The sequence below is a fragment of the Chlamydotis macqueenii genome, chromosome 1, assembly GCF_036417535.1.
Source record: "Chlamydotis macqueenii isolate bChlMac1 chromosome 1, bChlMac1.mat, whole genome shotgun sequence".
Taxonomy (NCBI): Eukaryota; Metazoa; Chordata; class Aves; order Otidiformes; family Otididae; genus Chlamydotis; species Chlamydotis macqueenii.
In genome coordinates, this window is record NC_141556.1 from 169,230,295 (window position 1) to 169,245,276 (window position 14,982).

Below are 14,982 nucleotides of genomic sequence, written 5' to 3' on the forward strand. Positions count from 1 at the left end.
AGCCATGAAAAAAAAAAGCATTTTAAACTTCAAAAAAAAAAAAAAAAAAAACTTCAGTTATTTTGGGGACAATGTCAGTCTTCTGTTTCCTTAATTATGCTCAAATACATAAAATTTTATGTGTTTGAAACTTGGAAATACATATGAAATCTCAATGGAAAGGATTTATAGACTAATGTTTATAATTTTTAGATATCTGATATGATGGTGGCTCTTAAAAAATCGTTTAACTTCAACAACTCCAAATACACTTGTTACACCAAATTTTTATATTCCATATCATCAAAACAGACAAAAGAAAAGACGCTTATATATTTTTAAGCACTCATGTTTTAAAAAAAAAAATAAAATTGAAATTCACTGGCAAAAAAATAAAATGGTTTCCTCCTATAGGTTTTATCCACTTCTACTGGCTTGACAAAAACTGTGTACAACCCTGCTGCTTTGAAGGCAGCACAGAAATCTTTGCCTGTTGTTTCCACTTCCGTGCTAGACTCTAATGAAGCACAGAAGAAAAAACAGGTAAATTAAATATGCTTCTTTGTAAAATGGACCTATATTGGGAACTTGTGACCACTAGAGATAGTGCACTATGTATATTCATCTCAAGAGCATAGATGAAACCAGTTGTAGGATTAAATTCACTATAATGGTTTCTTTTCAAAGAACAAGAAAATTCAGCATTATTTTGTTTGGGTTTTTTTTCAGTGTATGTTCAGGCAATGTAAGCAGGTTTAAAATTCCTTAGAAGTTCAAAATGTGAAACGCTTTTTTTCGTGGAAGCAGAATCTCCATGTTGAGGCATGAGTTGTCTATTTTGAGTCAGAAGGGAGTATAGTATAGTCACTAATTTTGTATCGCAAGCATTTCTGGAACTGGCCTTTATTCTCATTCAACTGGCCTTTATTCTCAGTGTGTTTTTGTACTTATGACTAAAATTGTTTCTTCACTTGAGAGAACTGAGAACTATATAACACTGCATTTTATTGTTTCCAAACTATAGTTCTGCATCCATTTTTAATTTTTGCATAGTACTGTGTTTTCTCAGGTTTTTTTTGTGTTAGAGGGGAAAGGCAACAAAAATACATTTGGCCTTGAATAGGTTGCTTAGTTTAGTTAGCTTGCTTAGAATTTTCAAAAGAGCCCAGTAAAGCTCCTTTTTCAGATTTATTCTTATCATTTAGAAAAACTAAATATAGGACAATGTTTATTTTATTGGCTTCAAACCACAAATTAAGGGCTCAATACTAAGTTAGATTCAAACATAAGTATTGAAAGCAGTGTAACCATTAAACAAAGATTTGACCCTATTGGTAAACTTCTGTAAGTGATGTCTAATATAATTTGAAATGGCAGTTTGTAGCTTCTGGCATTGGTCCAGACTTTAAAGAAATCACTTCTAATTTGGGGATTTCATTTCATATTTGTCTCCTGAAACGTGTTTCTCAGAATTAGAGCCTTTACCTTTCAACTTACGACACTAAGTGCCTGTGAAATGGCAAAAAGCTCATAATGAAATTATTGACTTCTCATAACAGCTGATGGGGGTTTTTTTTTGAGAGAAGACACTGAAGATATGCTAAGTGATTGGCTCTTTTTTCATATGATCTTTCCTCTCTTCAGAGATTTCTATTACAATGTACTAGTACTTACAGGAAAACATGATTTTGTGGGACTCGCTCCCTTCTTTCCTTCTGTCTCCCTAGTTTTTCTTGACATTCGTTCCCTTATCTTTACTTTCCCTTCAGAAAAGTTACTGCATACTGTGTTGCAAAACTAACATTTCATGCAGCAGAATTTGTCCGTATTTGGGAAGACATAGAGAAATCTTATTACTACTCCTTTTTTATGGCTGTTGTGCGTTTACACTCTTTGTATAAGGTAGTCCACTTGCAATCTGATCCCATGTGATCTAGAGGTGCAAAATCATCTTCTGCCTCTCCTCTTTTATCCCATTAAATATGTTGTTATCAAAACTCTTAATTGTTTTCTGCAAGTATCTTGCTATCCAAGACTTCTGCATTCTGTATCTGAGAGGAAGAAGCAATTGTTTTCTCTCAAGCAGCATTAGTAGGAGCTGTGGCATCTCCTCCTGCTGCTTCTTCTGAGTGCAATATGTCACAAATTTGTCAGTTTCAGTTCATTTTGATTTGCCTATGGCAATGTCAAAATTGTGGTTTTAGCAGATTGAGTGGTAGTACTTGTCACTTCCAAGTTACAGTAGTTAGACACAAGAGAGATGGTTTTCTTTGGGTAACATTTTACTTTTAGAAAATAGAACGTATTTTCTTTTTGCTTGTAACTGTACTGGAGAATGTGTATTAATTGATGGACTTGATTTACAGTTGCTTTCAAGGTACTGTCCTTGCACATTTAAACTCTTGCATGTTTTACCTCTTGCAATGGTGTATTTTATTACCTTTTAGCTTTTAATGGAGTTGAGTAAGGGGTTACTTTGTATGTAAGTAATAATCAAGTCTTCCCAGCACAGTTCTAACGAAGAAAGATTGTTAGATCCTCCACTAATTTGGTGATGCACTGTTTTCCAAAACATAATTTGAAATATTGCCTATTGGTAACTTATTTCCTTTACTATTTTTTCCCCTGTTATTGTAAGTTTCTACTGGGTAGTTTTGAGGTATAGTATATTATTCTTCTGGCGTTATTTTTCAAAATCTAGAAACTTTCTGTTATTTTTTTTTATGCTTCTAGGAGGCACTACGACTTCAACAAGATGTGAGAAAAAAGAAGCAAGAAATCTTAGAGAAGCACATTGAAACACAGAAGGTAAAATGTTAGCATTAAAGAAAATCAGTAAATCTCTTGTAAACTCTTAGTTCACTTCTCTAAAACATTTCCGAATCTGTAAGCATGAGCTACAAAACTGGCCTATAAAATAAGCTTTCTTTTATAATCATATTATCACATTATTTTAAGTTTAGAGTTTTAGTCTAATTTATCTTGTTCGTGGGCTTAAAAAATTACAAACTTAAGCAATTTAGGTGCAATTTTAGTTAAAATTGCCTAATTTGAGTGCAACATGCGTATGTTTTTTTGGGAGAAGTGAAAGCCTGAGAGTTCTACTTGACAAGAGCAGGAGTGATTGATGTAGAAAAGTATGCATGACTGCTCTCCAAGTTAAGTATGTTGAGCAAATCTGTCCAAATGAAATTGAGATATCAGTTGCTCATTAGCAAATGAGTTAATCAGAGATTCAGACAAAGATTTTAATTTAATATAAGCTGTTAAAAGCCCTATTTGTTGAGTTTGAAGATCATAGCAGAAGAAATGCAGTATCCTGTTTTTTTCCATTAGTTGTAATGAGTACTGGAAAACAAATCTGTAATACTAGTTGCTAAGTAAAAAGATTTTTTTTTTTTTTTTTTTTAACTGGACAGATGCTGATTTCAAAGCTGGAGAAGAATAAAGCCATGAAGTCAGAAGACAAAGCAGAAATCATGAAAACACTGGAAATTTTGACTAATAGCATTACCAAGTTAAAGGATGAATTAAAAGGTGTATCACCAGGAGGAGGGGCTCCTTTAAAAAGCATGAAAACTAAGACTCAGGTACTAAAGTTTTGGTCAGCTTTTTAGTAAAATGAATTCACATGCTTAGGTCAGCAGAATAAAAATATGCAACCACATCAGCAGTATTTAGAACCATACTGTTTTAATTTTGAAGTCATCTTTGAAGGGAGGTTGGTTTTGCCCTCTTTAAGGGAACATAGTTAATTTTAAAACCATGCTGTTGTCTAGAAGGTTTATCCACTGTTACGGAGATATTACATCATCTGGAAAATCAAAAAAAAAGAAACTCAAACCCAAAAATCTTATGATTGTTTCTTTTGCTTGTAGTCTATTTCTGGTTGAGAAGTCTGAGGGAAGTTACTTACCTGTAGAATGAATTTGAACTATAAAAGTCCTAGAAATTGTCAGTATTTTCAAAGCTGCATTTGGTTGTTGAAGTCTCATGTTTTTGAGAAATACTCTTCTACCAGTGGTGTACAGTGAACAGGAGAAACAGTTGATAACATTTTTGATCCAAGAACAACAGCTGTGGGTTTCATCAAAAATAGGGTAAAGAATTCAGACCCATAAAAATCAAGAAGCAAGTTGCATCATGAAAACTCAGTAAATTCTTGACTAGAAAACCAGGAATGCAGCATTTTAACCCATGACAGTTACTTTATCCTGAGAGTGGTCCAGTAAGTTCTTAGAGCAGACAAGAAAATAGTCTGGTAACGCTAAATTGCTCAAAATGGTTGATGTTGGAAGTGGTCTCTGGGAATTGTCTTGTTCCATTACCAGGTGCCACTAAGAAAAATCTGGGATGTCTTCTTTACTCGTCCACACTGAGTATTTATACACATGAATAAAGTCTCGTCCACTCGCTACCTTCTCATCCTGAAGTCAAAAAATCCCATCTCTGTCAGCCTCTGCTCACAATAGTAAATGCTTCAGTCCCTTAATCATGTTTGTGGCCTTTCACTGGACTCTCTCCAGTATGTCTCTCATGTGCTGGGGAGCCTGGAACTGGACACAGCAATCCATATGTGGCCTTACTATGGCAGGAGGAGAAGGATCCCTTGATCTGCTAGTGGTCCTCTTCCTTATGCAGCCCAAGAGGCTGTTGGCCTTCTTTGCCACAGGGACACATTGCCAGCTGATGTTCAGCTGCTTCTCTGTTACCAGGACACCTCAAGTCCTCTTCATCTGGGAAGCCCCCAACCTGTATTGGTCACTATGGTTATTCTTCCCCAGGTGCAGGAGTCGGCATTTCCCTTTATTGAAGTGCAGGAGGTTCCTCCTGCCGCATTTCTCCAGTGTGTCAAGATCCTTCTCAACAGAAACACAGCCGGCTGATGTAGGAGCCATTCCTGTGAATTTTGTATTGTCCACAAACTTGCTGAGGGCACACTCTGTCTTACCATCCACGTCACATCCATGTAATGAAGATGTTAAACAGTATTGACTGCTCAGGTACATCACTAGTGACTGGTCTCCAGCTGGACTTCTGGCACTGAGCAGAGCTCTTGGAACCTAGCAGTTCAGCCAGTTTTCAGTCAATCTCACTGTCTGCCTATCTTTTTAGCATGTCATCCTTTTGGCTGAGGATGTTGTGGGCGACAGTATTGAAAGCCTTACTGACACCAAGATAAACAATTTCCACTGCTCTATTCTGGTCCACCAAGCCAGTCATCTCATTGTAGATGGCTGTTAAGGTCAAGTATGATTTCTCTTTCCCTTTCCCCAATCACCTTCTTAATATGCTTGGAAATAGTTTTCAAGGTTCTTTGCTCCTTTATCCTCTCAGGTGTTGTGGTGAGGCTGACCAGGATGTAGTTCTATAGATCTTCTTGCCCTTCCTGAAGATCAGAGTGACATTTGCTTTTTCTCAGTCCTAAGGAACCTCCCCCAGATGCCATGACCTTTCAATGATAATTGACATTGGCTTTGCAATGACATCAATGAGCTCCTTCAGTACTTAAGTTGCATCCCATTGGGTCACAGGTATTTGTGTATGTCCAGTTTGTTTAAATGTTTCCTAAATTGATTCTCTTCCAGCAAAGGTAAGTCATCCCTGCTCCAGATGTTTCCACTGGTTTCAGGATCTGAGATTGCTGAAGGCGAGTTTTTCCATTAAAGACTAAAAAGTAGGAGGTATTGAGTACCTTGACTGTTCCTGTATCCTTTGTTGACAGATCCTCTTTCACATCCAGCAGTTGGCCCACATTTTTCACAGTACGTTCCTTTTGCTGCTGATATGCCCACAGAAGCCAGCCCTGCCTTCTTGTTCCTCACTGTCCTTGCCAAATTCAACTCCAGACAGTCTTTGGCCTTCAAAACCAGTGCCTGTATGCTCAGAGAGTTTCACTATATTCCTTCTGTGATCTGACTCTGCTTCCATCTCTTGTACACCTGGGTTTTGGATTTAAGTTTGGTTAGGAGCTCCTTGTTCATCCAGGAGGTGGCCTCCTGCCACCTTTGCTGCACGCTCTGGAACTTGGAGGATGTGATTCTTGAATATCATCCTGCCTGAATATCTTCATCCAGGGTCTTCAAACAGGAGTCTTCTTCCAGTTGTCTGAAGAAGGCCTCATCTACTTCTTTTGCCTGATCAGGTGATATGTAGTATACACCCAGTGCAACGTCGCCCGCGTTACTCTGCCATCTTAATTCTAACTTGCAAACTTTTGACTGCTCATCATCTGTACCCAGGCGGAGCTCCGTGCATTCATGTCACGTAAAGGGCAACTTCCACTCCTCACCATCCTTGCTTGTCCTTCCGTAAGAGACCATATCCGTCCATATCCTATGATTTCTCTGAAGTCTCAGTGAGACTGTAGCCCTGTAATTGCACACAGACATCTAATTCTTTCTCTTTGTTTCATATGTTGTGTGTATATTAGTGTACAGGCTCTTCAGAGAGGCACCGATTTCCCAGAAAAGAAATGAGATCTTCCCCCATGATACTGTTTTGTCGGTCCTGTCTCATTTGTGTAGGTTGGTATGTGTATGCTTGAGGTGGTCTCCCCTTTCAACTCAGTTTTGTTGATATTGAGATTTCTTCTCCCCACATCACCCTTTACTTGGCAGCCTGGTCCACCAGTTCCTTGTGTGATTGTTGTTTTTACTTAGTAAAGTGAGGTGATATGCTAATTTGAAGTACAGTTTTAGCAAAGTTTTTGAGCTGGTTTTCTACTTCCTTTGTAATATGGACGGTGAAGAAACATTTTAAGCAAACTCATTTCATAATGGACAAAATATCCAAACTGTAGAAAAGTTGATTTTATTAATCGCTTTCCTCTCAAGGAGGTTTTGCATTATCTGTGAGCATTGTTTTGTTAACATTTGAAAGAGAAAAAACAATCAGTCCCATCTGACCTTTGTGAAAGTGAGGAGTTAACAGAGCCTTTGGTTAAAATTTACAACTTTGACAATTTTCTGATAGACTTTGCTCTAGGTTCTCTTGCATTTTCTTAGTATTTAAAACCTGAACAGCTCAGAAGACCCTGCAAACTTGAACCATTAGGTAGACGAGGCTTGTGTGGCTGTGCTGTTATCTTTACCTATTTTTGTCTTGTTGCAGTTCATGCAGATTACAAAATACTCTTCCCCCTGAATGTAGAAACTTTTGCTGCTTCTTGATATGTCTTGAAGGAGGTATTTTCTTCTTTTTCCTCTTGAGACCTGGCACAGCTCTATAAAAGGGAAGTCTTCATTAAGAGCACTAGAAATAAACCTCAAAGGTCTGGAGACTTTCTCTATGACACCTATGTCACTGACTACTTTCTGAGTTCTAACTGCTTGTCATTATGAAACTTCAGGAGTGGTTGTTTACCATGTCATTCATGTGTTGCAACACAGTGGGATTTAAGAAAAACACTGCTTGCAATTTTGAAAACTTTGAAAACCATTATACAGGAGATAATGGATTTTTTTTTCTGTGATTGTTGTAAATAATCAGAAAATTGGTCTGAAAAGGGTTCACGTTGAAGTTGCCGGTTGAATAATCCAGCTTTTTTTCTTTTAAAGCTTCCAGGAAAAAAAAACAAAGAAACAAAAAAAAATCCCTTCTTTATCATTCAGTGGTGATACTTGGTTTCCAACTGTCACAACTGCGAAACCTTCATCTCTTGACAACCAGCCTTTGAATACATTACATGCTGTGGTTTTACATCAACAAGTGTAAATGTAAAATTGTTTCACAATCATCTATAATTTTATTCTTCATTTGTGATGTCATTGGAGCATTTTGGCTGCTGCTTCTTCCATTTAAAAAAAAAAGCAAAAAGAAAGCTTTCAGTTTGGAACAGAACTTCAAATAAAATGTTCATGGTCACATAAAGCCCTTTCTTGCACCCGTACCAGCACCTGTACCTCTGGTTGCAACGAACATGTCTAAATTTAGGTTCAGAGATACCTTTCAGTTTCATAGATAGTTTTGAACTTTCTGATATTTTTTTTCAACGTACTGTGTGCTGGAAGGCAATTCCAGGTGCATCAGAGACCAGCCTTTTGTTAGCAGAGGTCTTGTTACTGTTTTTTCCTGCTGTGGTCTGAGCAGAACTACCATTTGTGCTTTTTGCTTTATGGAATTGTGATAAACTTAAATGCTTTTTCTCATTACTGATTATAGATTTTGTATTCATTCATAATAGTACTACTTTTTTTTTTGTAGAATCCCTGTTTATCTCATCATTACTACCATATAATTTTGTATTTTCTGTTTTGCGTGTCTCTGGTTTAGAAAAAATTCCATTGTATTTGGCTTTATGTGGTAATCTAAGAGCTTTGACATCACCAAGCTCAGAAACATATTACTACACATTGAAGTTTTATCTTGCCAAGGAGGGTCCTAAACTTGTGCTTGGTTTGTTTTTGAAGATGGAAACTTAGGGTAGTAGCAGTGTATCTGCAAAGTTACAGCTGTAATCTTGGTTAAGTTTAAAATTTCACTAGAGCTTCTAGTTTTCAAATTCCTTTCCCTTACAATTTGTAGGAACTTGTTTTCCAGATAGAGGTGCTGTGGCCAACTCCTACCTTACCTGGCAGCCAACACTGGCCTATCCTGAAGTCTCTGTGTATTTTTGAAATAGCCTGCTGATAGGAACATAGCAATAGATTCTTGGGTTTTATCGGAAGATTGTTTCCTCAGTAGAGAATGTGAACTGTGGAACTAATAATGTACCGTAACAATTTCTTAGATGCAGAAAGAGTTACTAGATACTGAGCTGGATTTATACAAGAAGATGCAAGCTGGGGAGGAAGTTACTGAATTAAGACGAAAATATACAGAGCTGCAGCTGGAAGTATGTTTGTCTCTTCTTTTGTAGCAAGTAACTTTTAAGCACATATTTTCATACATGTTTATTAGCTTGTGTATTGTATCATTAACTGCTTTTTTTTGCAGAGTGCAATATTAAGATGCATGTAGATGGAGGCATTTAGCAATAATATTTTTAAAAAATCAGTTTCTGAATTTCACTGAGGTAGAGAAATAGTGTTATCTTTAATTTTGATTGGTAATCTATTTAAATTCTGTAACTATTTAGATGATGTGATATTTTATAGATTTGTGGTAGCAATATTTCCTTGAGAGCGTGGAATGTTTTTAAATTCTTGCCTGTAGGTGATGTTTTGTTTGATACAGAACAGTTAAAAAAACACTACTTGATGTATTACAGCATTGGTTTCAAGAGAAGGAGGACATACCAAAAGCAAATACAGTGTTTCAAGACATGTTCAATGTATAGGAACATACTTTTTCTTAAAGTAGTTGCTTTTAAAAAATTCAGAAGGCTGTGCAAGATTCTTCATATCTGTCTTATTTTAGAGGTTCTGAGTGCTGTGGGTGTTATTCTGTATTATATTGCACTATGTTGCCTATATGACTGTACTATCTGCTTAACTGCATGATAATCTTATCTCTCTTTACTGTTAAGCAGGCTGCTGTGTCGCTTAAATCCCTCTTGTCTTAATGAAGTTTGGTCATGTCTTATGTGTAACTACATATGAACACAATGCACATTCGTACGGCTAAGTTGCATTAAAATCTTATTTTAAAACTAAGTTGTTATGCAGCTTTGGTAATTGTGAAAAGGTTTGTTAATAAGCCAAGAGATGGCATAAAAGCTTGTTAACCGTATGTATTCTGATAGTGAATAATATTTCATAGGCATACTGAAAGCTTATTTATAAATCAAACATTTTAGAAAATATGTTAATTGAATGATCTGTAAAATAGCAGTAGAAAAATAGATGCTTTTTCAAGATCGAAGTGTGCTAATCCTACTTCATCTCTGATTGAGTCTGTATTTCAACTTTGGAAAAAAAAAATGTAGCTCTTTCAAGAAAATAATTTTTTTTCGAGGTAAACTAATATTATGAGGCCTCATGGGTGATATCACTGGCATGCATTAAAGTAGTGCTACCAGTGCTTGAGTTGTAAATGCTGTAGGATATGTTAAAAACATTGTTGTGGTGATTTCATTTAACACTTGATTCCTACATCAAATCTGTTTGGATTTGAGAAGATTTTCTTATTTTGTTGTTATAAACATTGAAATGAAATAATTTTAAGTGGTTTTTTTTTTTAAAGTTAAAGTAACTTTTGCAAATTGTTTTTAAATGGCTGTCAGAAATACTGTTATCAGCCTTTTTACTTTTCTTGGACAGTGCATGCCTGTTCTTTAGAAGGGATACACAGGTATTGTGGGAACAGAAATCAGCATGTATGTAGAGCCAGATTTTTTAGTGAATGCTTTGTCCTTGGAGGTGCTCCTTAGAGCCTTTGTTTTGTACCTCACAATTCGGTGGCCAAAGCTATTATGCTAGATTAATTCTGTTCAGAATAAAAGTCTTGGCTGGACTTTCAGAGGCAAATTAAGAGACAAAGATTAAAAAGACAAAATAAGTAGTTAGTCACCACATCAAGAAAGTTGATTGTTAATGAAATTGTAAATGTTATACTACACCTCCTTTCTCCTGTGCGGAATTATCCTTACAGATAAGGCCTCTTTTGATATCTGTTTTTAATACCTAGTTCTTTTTTCCTGTTTCCATCCTATTTTTGATCTGTTAACAATGTGAACTTTTTAGTGTTATTAACATGTTCGCCTTTTGTTATTGTAAGACCTGTAAGCTGCTCTTTCTGAGGCTTGTTTGGGGATGTATTTTTAGGAAACATCAGAATGTATGTTTATTAATTTTATTTAAAGATTTAGATTATGCTTTTTAATACATCAATATGTTATGTATAAACATCTTAGGCTGCCAAACGAGGGATTCTTTCTTCAGTTCGTGGTAGAGGGGTTCATGCAAGAGGTCGGGGTGCATCACGTAGCAGAGGTAGAGGAATACGAGGCCGGGGTAGAGGCAGAGGAGTTCCTGTGCATGCAGTTGTGGATCATCGACCTAGGGCATTAGAAATCTCTGCATTTACAGAAAGTGATAGAGAAGATCTTCTTCCTCATTTTGCGGTATGTGGCAATTTCACTTCTGTTGTTTGAATGACATTCTTCCATTGAATTACTTGTTTTCTCTTGATTCAGTTCATCTGAAAATAATATTTAGGAATGAATCTTTAACATGATATACCTGTTTATGGAAAAAGAGTATGTATCAGAAAAAGGTGAAACAAAGAGAAATTGCACCATTGATGCAACGAGTTGTAACTGTAACCACGTAGCATTTACAAGGCTTGGTTTTTTTCTTGAAAAGAAAGGAAGTTGAGAGTATAAAGTAATGACTTAGAATATTTATCCTTTCAGGATATATGTGAAATTGTTACAAATTTTTAGATGTAGAAGGATAAAATAACTGAAGGGATCGTGAGAACAAAGAGTGATTCAGTGCCAAACTTTCAATACCTAAAGTCTATTTATCTTTATTAAAGTATCCTAACAAGTGCTTAACAAAAAATTTTACTGAAAATTCTCAGTGCTTTTGCTTAACTTTCTGAATATAAGAGTCAAGATGAGAATTGTGCATCTATATGCAGATCTCGGCAGGGCAGCCAGAGGTTTCTGTCTCTCTGTCTCTGTGAGCTTAAGAAATCAGAGCTTTTTCTACTTTTTTTTTTTCTGTTTAGTCTAAAGAATTATAAATTGATGTACATAGTTTTTTAGCAATTTTTTATGTGCAAGTATAACATAAGAAATCAAGATAAATTTATAAATCCCCAGTTCTACTGGGGATTTTAAGGTTTCATGTTTCCAGAAGCTATAGAATTGTACATATATATTTTGTTCCCCTTAAATACACTGCATCATACATATATAGGGGAACAAAATGGGAATCATCATACCCATAAAAGGAATAAGATTACTTTCTATTAAAATTACTTTTTATTGAGATGAATGTCAGACGGAACATTTATACATACCTATATATATATGTATGTATATTTAAGGGGAACAAAAGTACTTTCTATTGAGGTGTGTGATGGACTGAACGCTTGAGCAATGACTTCACAAATTTTTGGTGTAAAACTAAGAACATAAAACTTTAATGAAGTAATGCAATCCACTTGGTCAACCACAGGGCATTTCTAAGTCCAGTGTCAATGATGAGTATAAGAAAAAAAAAATTATGAATTTTTATCTTTTATAAGTTTCAATTTTTATAAGTTTTAAGTTATTATTAAGTTTTATTTTAAAATTTTTCATCACAGCATGATATTGTGATTTAGTCTGCTTTATCAATATTGCTGAAGTAAATTTTGCTGGTTACCTTTCCTGGTTTCCATTTCATTATGTACTTCTTACTGACTGCAAAGAATATAAAAATGAAGACGGAGAATCTGCAACTGCAGAAGTTTGCTGTGTGGTATCAGTTTATGGTCATAAATTTGCTCAGAACCTAGCATTTTCTTATACTTTGGTTCTGTTGCAGGATTATTAAACTTACTGTCTTTTACAAACAAAAATATTAACAAAAAAATCTTTGTAGCAACAAGTGCAGTTGTATTCACAGTGTTAGTAGTATAACACTGAGAAAAAAAATGTTAATTATTTCATTTTGCAGATTGTGCATTTGCTATTTTTAAACTTGCTCCACATTCCACGGAAATACACTAAAGCTATATTTCTGTTTCTGTGATGCGATATCACAACTGCGCATCAGCAGTGCACTCCGCTTGTACAGATATGTTGGGCATTGCAGCGTAACAGTGATAACAGCGTTAAAGGTAGCAATACAGCTCATTACAGGAATAGATGGGTCAGGTTCTTCAGGTGCTGAAATCAAGTTAAGTTTTGAAACTTTTTCCACAGTCCCTGTGTCTCATAAATCTTTTTGTGGAAGAGTTTCATAACAGACTAATGGAATCATCTCAAGATCCATTCCTTGTGATCAAGAGAGAAGTATTGAATCAGAACCTCTTTTTCTGTTATAATTTTGCTTCATACCTGTATGTTTACTATCAGGAAATCAGAGACGACAGCACTTTTGTGTTTTAGAAATGCAAGTAAAACTAACTATTCCTTGCAAAGACAAGTACTCTGATTGTCATTAAGGCTGTGAAAGGTACACTATTCTGATTTTATTATTTTTGAGGGCATTTGGTTTAGGACAGCATTTTTAGAGATGGAGAACTATTTCACTAAGCTTTTTTTTTTTATTATTTATTAAAAGCAATATGGCGAAATTGAAGATTGCCAGATAGATGACTCTTCTCTCCATGCAGTGATTACCTTTAAGACGAGAGCAGAAGCTGAAGCTGTGAGTATAGTCTTTGTTGAAAATACTTGGTAACATTCAGCTACTTTCTAGTTATGTTATACTTCTGTATTTGATTAAATTTAATAGTGCTGCTTATTTTAAAACATTTTAAAGAAATATGACACAAAATTTGTATTATAGATTAAACAAATCTGTCAGAACAGTGTATTACTGAAATCTTTAGGAAAGGAGGATGTTTATAGCAAACTCACATACAGGATATAAGAGAGAAATTAAGAGAAACACTTAAGTATTGATAGCTGAATGTCTTGATTTATCTTTATTTAATTACCAGGTGTTTTCACCTGTAGGCTTAATACCCTCACGGTCTGCCGAAATTTCACTTGTTTTGCCTAAAAATTGATGTGGAGAATCATTTCAGCCTTAGCTAAATTTCTGTACCCAAAAAAAGCAGGGAATTATAGTATTTTGGAACCAAACATAGAAGTGTAGAGATAGGAAGCACCTGAAAAAGAGGGTAGAGCAGAGAATGAAGAAAGATGTGGGCAGGGAGAGAAGAGAGATATCTTTGGTGGAAAGGTTGAAGTCAAAGTTACATACTTTTCTCTTTTCTCCCCCCCCCCCCCCCCCCCCGCCCTTCCCCCCTTATTTATGATGAATTTCACTGCTTTTGAAAAGCAGTATGTTTTTCCTCAGCCACTCTAAAGTAGATTAGGTGGAGTTTTGAAGCTGTGTTCAAGGTGAGGTTCAGCATATGCTCTGGAAAGTAGGGATATTTTAGGTGAGTCAGAAAGAATTAATGATCTGTGTTTGCGATATCCACATTCTAGTTAGTGTTAAAGTTTTTAATTGTTGAATTACTTTGTGTCTAATTGCGCCTTCATTTTTTAATTAAAATTTTATGAAAACTGTGTTTGATTAAGTATAGTAAAATCTGTATTTTCCTTAAGATGTTCTTATATATTAAATATATTTCCATTGCAGTTTCTGTATTTACTACTAAAGCAGACTTTAAGACTGGCAAGTGGTGAAGTTGTAGAAGCTGATGATTAAAAATGTCTCTTGAGGCCAATTGTGACGTAAATGCAGCTAATATTTTACCTTCTTAAATGAAAATAGGCCTAAGCTTTATGACCATATATATTCTAGCCTGGAAGGAAGAAGAGGATTCCCTGTTGTAAAATGTTCCATTTTTATGTAGTAGTAATTTATTCCAAAGATTACAAGTTGTTTCTGGACCTAAATGTCACGTATAAGTACTTCTAAAAATTCTGGTTGTGTGACATTGTGATGAGACCATGGACAAAAAGCTCCTTAGCTGCATTTTAATAAGCATAGGATCTTTTAAATTTATCATAAATTTATATGTACAGATTTAAAATTTATACCTGGGGACTTTAATATCACACAATTCATGTTCAGATGTCATTGAACATGTAATTGTTTCTACATTTCACATTATGCTGTGCTTTCAGATTGTACTATAAATCTTTTGTGACCGTGACGGTTATTTCGGAATGTTGCTAACAGTGATTTATGCTCATTCATGTTACTTTAATTTGAACATACTATTTCCAAAAGCCACTTTATGCAGCTGGTACTTAGAAAGGCATGAATATCCCATAAGTTAAAAATTTTTACATTTCAATTACGACGACTTTACAGGAAGTGGAACGTTTTCCAGTAGATTAACTTGTAATCACAAAGGAGCTGTTGTAGTTGTTTGGTTGTTTGGGTTTTTTTTAAATCATTTGTATTTGTGCAATGTTTTACTTCTTCCAGTAAGTTATGCATT

General features: G+C 35.3%; 1 protein-coding gene across 6 annotated transcripts in view; it reads left to right on the forward strand.

The window, feature by feature from the left end:
- Positions 1-14,982, forward strand: part of RBM26 (RNA binding motif protein 26) — a 55,388-nt gene that overhangs the window by 34,526 nt on the left and 5,880 nt on the right. For 4 of the 6 annotated variants that reach the window (XM_086771531.1, XM_086771545.1, XM_010123036.2 and 1 more), the window contains exons 15-20: positions 394-522; positions 2,713-2,787; positions 3,399-3,569; positions 8,711-8,815; positions 10,775-10,984; positions 13,140-13,226. In XM_086771531.1, coding sequence (XP_086627657.1) covers positions 394-522; positions 2,713-2,787; positions 3,399-3,569; positions 8,711-8,815; positions 10,775-10,984; positions 13,140-13,226 — 777 coding nt within the window. The remainder of the gene's footprint in view (positions 1-393; positions 523-2,712; positions 2,788-3,398; positions 3,570-8,710; positions 8,816-10,774; positions 10,985-13,139; positions 13,227-14,982) is intronic. The other 2 variants (XM_086771570.1, XM_086771563.1) reach the window with 2 other exon arrangements.